The sequence below is a fragment of the Gaeumannomyces tritici genome (assembly GCF_000145635.1).
Source record: "Gaeumannomyces tritici R3-111a-1 unplaced genomic scaffold supercont2.56, whole genome shotgun sequence".
NCBI lineage: Eukaryota > Fungi > Ascomycota > Sordariomycetes > Magnaporthales > Magnaporthaceae > Gaeumannomyces > Gaeumannomyces tritici.
The window spans coordinates 9,028-14,462 of record NW_008804600.1 but is presented as its reverse complement, the minus strand read 5'-3'; the positions used below and the strand labels follow the sequence as shown (position 1 = coordinate 14,462).

At 55.3% G+C, this 5,435-nt stretch overlaps 2 protein-coding genes across 2 annotated transcripts; both read left to right on the top strand.

The window, feature by feature from the left end:
- Window positions 1–137: 137 nt before the first annotated feature.
- Window positions 138–1,317, top strand: GGTG_13811 (hypothetical protein; the record flags this gene model as incomplete). Its single annotated transcript, XM_009231732.1, has 3 exons — window positions 138–494; window positions 649–703; window positions 857–1,317. The coding sequence occupies 3 exons, from the start codon at window positions 138–140 to the stop codon at window positions 1,315–1,317; spliced, it is 873 nt and encodes a 290-aa protein (XP_009229996.1).
- A 630-nt stretch (window positions 1,318–1,947) lies between these two features.
- GGTG_13810 (hypothetical protein) lies at window positions 1,948–3,649 on the top strand (the record flags this gene model as incomplete). Its single annotated transcript, XM_009231731.1, has 3 exons — window positions 1,948–2,976; window positions 3,157–3,302; window positions 3,411–3,649. 3 exons carry the CDS (start codon window positions 1,948–1,950, stop codon window positions 3,487–3,489), a joined length of 1,254 nt encoding a protein of 417 aa, XP_009229995.1. The 3' UTR covers window positions 3,490–3,649.
- Between the last annotated feature and the right edge of the window lie 1,786 nt (window positions 3,650–5,435).

Below are 5,435 nucleotides of genomic sequence, written 5' to 3'. Positions count from 1 at the left end.
CGTTCCTCAAGGCATACCCCACCACCAAGCTCCACATCTGGCGGTCCTCAGCCCTTAAAAATGCCGTTGTTGATGCTACATCATCTTCATCTTCTTTCCTTACAGCAATGACTGGATGAGACGTGGCCCGACGCAATATGGCTCCTGTTGATAAAATTCCCGGCGGCGATTTCGGCGGCGATTTCGGCGACGACCTCCTCGTATTAAGCCTCGACCAAGCCCGGCAAATCAACCAGTTCCGTATACAGATCCGCCTTTGCGAAACCGACACGGAGAAATATAAGGTCTGTACGCAGACCCGAGACGACGTGCTCGAGCGGCGTACCGAGGTGCAGCTCTTAGTGTCTGCTTATGAGCATATCATAATGGACGAGTATGTCGGGTACAAAGAATGGAAGGAAAAGAAAGGCGAAACGCGGAGGCTGCCAATTAAAACCAGAGAGGATGCGGCCAAGTGGGAGAGATTCGTCGACGTGGCGCGAGGCGGATCAGATGTATCGGTCCTCTGAAAACGGTAGACCGATATTGGGGCGCAGATTTTGTCCAGCACTACCAGTTGGTTTCCAAGGGGGTGAGATATTGCGAAGTTACCGGCGCCGCAGCGCGGGAGGTTCGCGATCTGGACGAGGCTGTGACGAAGTTGAATAGATTGATGCTGCGGCGGCATCTGGCCACCGGGCGGGGGCTGCGTCGACCGCGCGAAGTGGTTAACCCGATCGATCAGGCCGATCTAGTGAATCTAAAGGCCTGGTCGCACCGAGATTTATTCGATAAGGGCAAAGACTCTCTTCCGTACCGGAAGCTAGCTGCTGCCGACTTGCCTCCCGGCTTTGGCTTCGACAATTTGGGCTTATAGTACGAGAGGAATTTGCTGTTTCGTTGCCCGCCGACACCATTGAAACGGCAGCCGCGTTCGGTGCTGATATCACTGGACGCTCGGGACCGAACGATGCTTGCAACGTCGGCGTGCCGGGGCTTAATCCCCCGCACGGCGCCAGCCCGGGGGATTCGAACTTCGACCGTTTCGTCCAACAGGTCCTCGATGCTGTCCTTGCACATGAGGAACCCAAGGGGCTATCCGCCGCCAACGAGAACAGTGAGGACGCTAGCTCCACAGAGCGTCATGCCGACGCCGCCCATTCCTCTTCTCCGGGTGGCTCCCAGTCGACAACACCTTTGAGCTCACCGCCAAAGTCCCCTCCTTTCGCCGCCTCTGCCGTTGCCGAAGTCCTATCCGGGGATGCCGCACGGGATTTGGCGGACATAAGCTCATCTGGCGATAGCGACGCCGACGATCGCCTGCATCCCGAACGATAACCATCCCGTCAGATCCTTCGCTTACGAGCAAGCACGGACAAATCGTGTGGCAGAGTAGCGGCAGAAAATGCTTAAAACGCGGACCACCAACACGCCACCAATGCTTTTGCAGCACGACTCCGAGCACGGAGTGGCAAGCCAGGCTACCACGAAGCACCGCCGAGAAGGTCCAAACCACTCCGTCAGCCCGAGCTGCTCAGCACTGCGCGTTTGCAGGAGCGATGTTGTCCACCCAAAATATCATTAACGCTACTAGCGTTTCTGGACAAAATGGACGGCATCGCAACTGGGCAGATGCCTACATTTATGTTGGTCGGCGTTCCTTTTTAGGACATGTGTTATACACATTTTAAAAAGTACACAGAGGCAGTTACCAGCACGGAGTCCTTTAGGTCATTTCCAAAGGCGGAAAAGGAGCTCCAAACGGCCGGCCTTAATACAAGCGACACTCCCCGGCGCCGGCGTGCCTCGCTTTCCGAACTTATCGACACTACCCCTTTAAAACGGGTCCGGTTTGATGATTAAGATGCGCCCAGCCGCGGTAGTCTGCCGGCTACGTCGAGCTTAGACGGCCGGCCAAACCGCGATTCAATTCGCGACGAAGCCTATCGCCGGCGAGTGCTTAGGGACATGGAATCGACGGAACATGAGCCCAATTCTTGGGGGAGTCAAACGGACGAGTTGGTTTCCCAAATCCTGTCCAAAAGCAGGCCGCCCACGGGCGAAGATGCATACTTCCTAAGCGGAGAGGAAGCAGCCCAACGTGCAGAGTTTGGATCGGTCGACGTACCTATTTTCACGCAAGGCCAGCAGCGATTCCAGTGGAAGGGGAAGGACCGCCCAATTTCACAGCTGTTCTATCACATGGAAGACCTTGGCCTCGATCGGACTGTGTCCGTTCAGGTGCCCTTTCGCAGTTCGCTTAAGGAGTTTTCGGAGCGTAGGACGCTTTTCCAAGTCCGAAACCGGTTTCTTAGCCAGGGGTTAACAAGCGACCCCTGGAACCTTCTCGATCTGCAGGGTTCATTGCCTTCGACCCTGCCGTCTTTTTTGGAAGGCGACAACTGCCAACTTCTCCTCCGAATGCGCGATGCCATTCTAATGGGCAACGACGCTCAAAGGATAGCAGCATCTGGAGAAGATTGGAACACATGGCGCAACGTCGTAAAATGGGCACTCCTATCTGAAGGAGGACATAACACGGCGCCGCATATGGATAGTCACGGCTATTCAACCTGGATTACGGCCCAAGAAGGAAACATTGGCTTTGGATGGATGTCGCGCCCAAGTCAGCAGGAAGAAGATGAATGGATAGCCAATCCGCATGGCTATACCGGGGGTGAATGGAGATACGTCCTTTTCTCACCGGGGCATACGGTGTTTTTCCCCTCTGGCACGATCCACTTCGTTTTCAGGGTGCAAGGAGTACAGACATTTGCGCTGGGCGGCCACGTCCTTCAATGGTCTGGCATTGAGCGGTGGCTTAGAGTGGTCGTCGCTCAATTGAAAAACCCGGAAATCACCAACGAGGACATGGCATCGAGTGCGCCAAAGTACGTTCAAGTCGTTAAGCGACTTGTTGCAAACAGGATGAAGGCTGGCCGGGTGGAAGAGATGGGCGGTCGAGATGCAGTCGCCAGACTGTCCGCCTTACTAAAGGTAAGGAGTCTACACATCAGGTTTGCGACATGCGGGCTAATGATCGTTAGGATTTCGACAGCGTTGCTGGGGGCTCGCGTATAAAAATGAGCGAACCCCGAACACCCCTGCGTCAACAGAAAGGTGTGTGCATAGTTCCCTTTGGAAATTTCGTCGCTAACCATAAAAGGGACGCTCCAGATCTCGTTCATTCGATCCCTTGTCAGCCTCCTAGGCGTCTGCTGCCGACATGTGCCCCAAAACGTTCCGCTGAAGTTTGAGCCAGGGTACCGGGCCGCTTCGGAACTGGGCAGGGTCTTCCGGGCCATATACGGGCTTTGGGTGTGGTTATTACTACGCCGTCCGCTGCCGTATCCGGACCAGGGTACTGAATGGCAGATCTGGAAGACTGCCTACTAGGCGGGTCCGGACATTAACAAGGCTGTGACTGTTAGGGTCAAGTGGTATCCGCCGCCGCCGCCGCTGCTGCTGCTGCCGCTGGTGTTACGCGTTCAACATCGCACCCACTGCTAACGCTCCGGGTAGAAAAGTGTTAGCCATGACAGTAATAAGCGTCCGTAGCATAAGGTGAATAGGGCCAATCCCTTATGCCCATTATATATGTAGATAGATCATCTCTTCTGGTATTAACGGACGGTTGGACGCTATGCGCAGAACAGGTTGACAGAAAATCACGTGACCATAAGGGGTCACTCATTGACCGTTGTGCAACATAGCGCGCGGGGTTTTTCCAGGCCTAGCCGAAGGCGGTCGTGGAAAGTGCCCCTTTCTAGCCTCCCTTAACTATCTGCGGTAAGCACGCGCAGGGTCTTAGCCAGCAGGACCATCAAGGTTGCCACATGACCTGGTCCTCTGCCTGCAGACTTGGGAAGGGCGCTTCGGCGGCTGGTCATTGGGTGGAGCTCCGGGCACAGGGTTGCCGCGGCCACCTCGGCCGGGTCGCCCAATCCCTTTAGTAGCTGGAGCTTCCTCCCAATTGTAGATCGATCGTCGCTGTGAGAGACAACACATGTAACCGCATACAACATACAGCAACCCCAATCGGCACATCAGTCTCCGTTTCCGTTACAACATTCATTGTCACCCCATTTTCTTTTCCGTTTTCGCCCTCGGACCTTAGCAGATCGATCTCGCGCCGCCAACTCGCCAAAGAAGACGGCCGGCCAGTCTTTGTTGTGACGGTTCAGGCATCAAGGCAGGGAGAGAGGTCACGTGAGAGGAACTCAACCATAAAATCCCACCATGTTCCCCTCCGTCATGTACAATACTTCCTTCCTCCTCACCATGGAATTTTCGTCTATAGGTGCCAATAGATCATTGTCCTCGCGACAGGTCTAGGATTATCCGGCCGTGACATTCCCCAGCTGGATGAAGCCCTCCTGAAGTACGACTTCGTCAACTCTGCCTGGACGCGGGCTCCTGGTTTCGGTGCGGGGGACTTTGTAACGACCTACGACCGTAAGTGCTGTTTTGGCGACTTTTCTTCCCCCGGGACCCTCCTTACTCCTGGGGCCCTTCCTTGCTCCTGGGACCCTTCCATTCTCCCTCTTGTTGCTCTTTAGCCACTTTGAACAGCGCAAAACTGACTCCAACAAAATACAGGGACTTACCGGGGCAGAGGCCACAATTGGAACATGAAGAGCCAACGCTTGCTTCGCCGCATCGAATGCCATCCTCTCTGGCAGCTCCTCTATGCCAAGTATCAATGTGCGATTCAACCCGCACCAGCTTCAAGGACACCTCTGGAGGTGTTTCCTGCCAGCAGGCACAGTACAAGGCCCGAAGAAGCCCATACCGTCGTCATATCCCTCGGCTTTCGATGTGGCTTGGCTTCATAACCCCAAGGCCGTCCTTGTCCACATCTGCCATATCCACACACTCCTCAGCCAGCGGTCATTTGCAACTCGCCACAAAGTAACCCAGTTTCTGCACCCAGTTGTCGAACAGCTCTTCGTCACCAGAGAACTTGCCTGGGGTCTCGGCACGAGCTTTCGGTCTGTCGCTGTAATTGGGATTCTTGGTTTTGGCATTATCACCGTAAGGAGCGAACGCCTCGTGGGCTGCCAGGCCTGTCGGATGAACGTCCCACTGCCAAACGCGCTTTCGGCAGGGGTTGGGTGCCGTTCTCGACGACTCGTGCTTGGTGTTGCGTGAGTGAGCGAGTGAGTATATTTAACGTCGGTAAGTCGGGATCTACCAGTCCCTGCCTCCCAAGGGGCATACGACGTGCTAGCGCTACCTAAGCTATTTACACCAGGCTATAGTGCTGCTATTGCGGCGGCTAATAGATTAAACCCGAAGGCACACGGAGGTCGGGCCGCATTCCGGCGCTCCTTGTTAGTGAGCGGGCAATCGGCAGTAGGGCGTATATAAACGCCGGGGCGTTGAAAGCGCAGCGGGTGGTAGTAGTGCGTTCAGCCGGCAAGTGTGCCGGAAAGGGAGTAAGGCCGGGTTGTAGG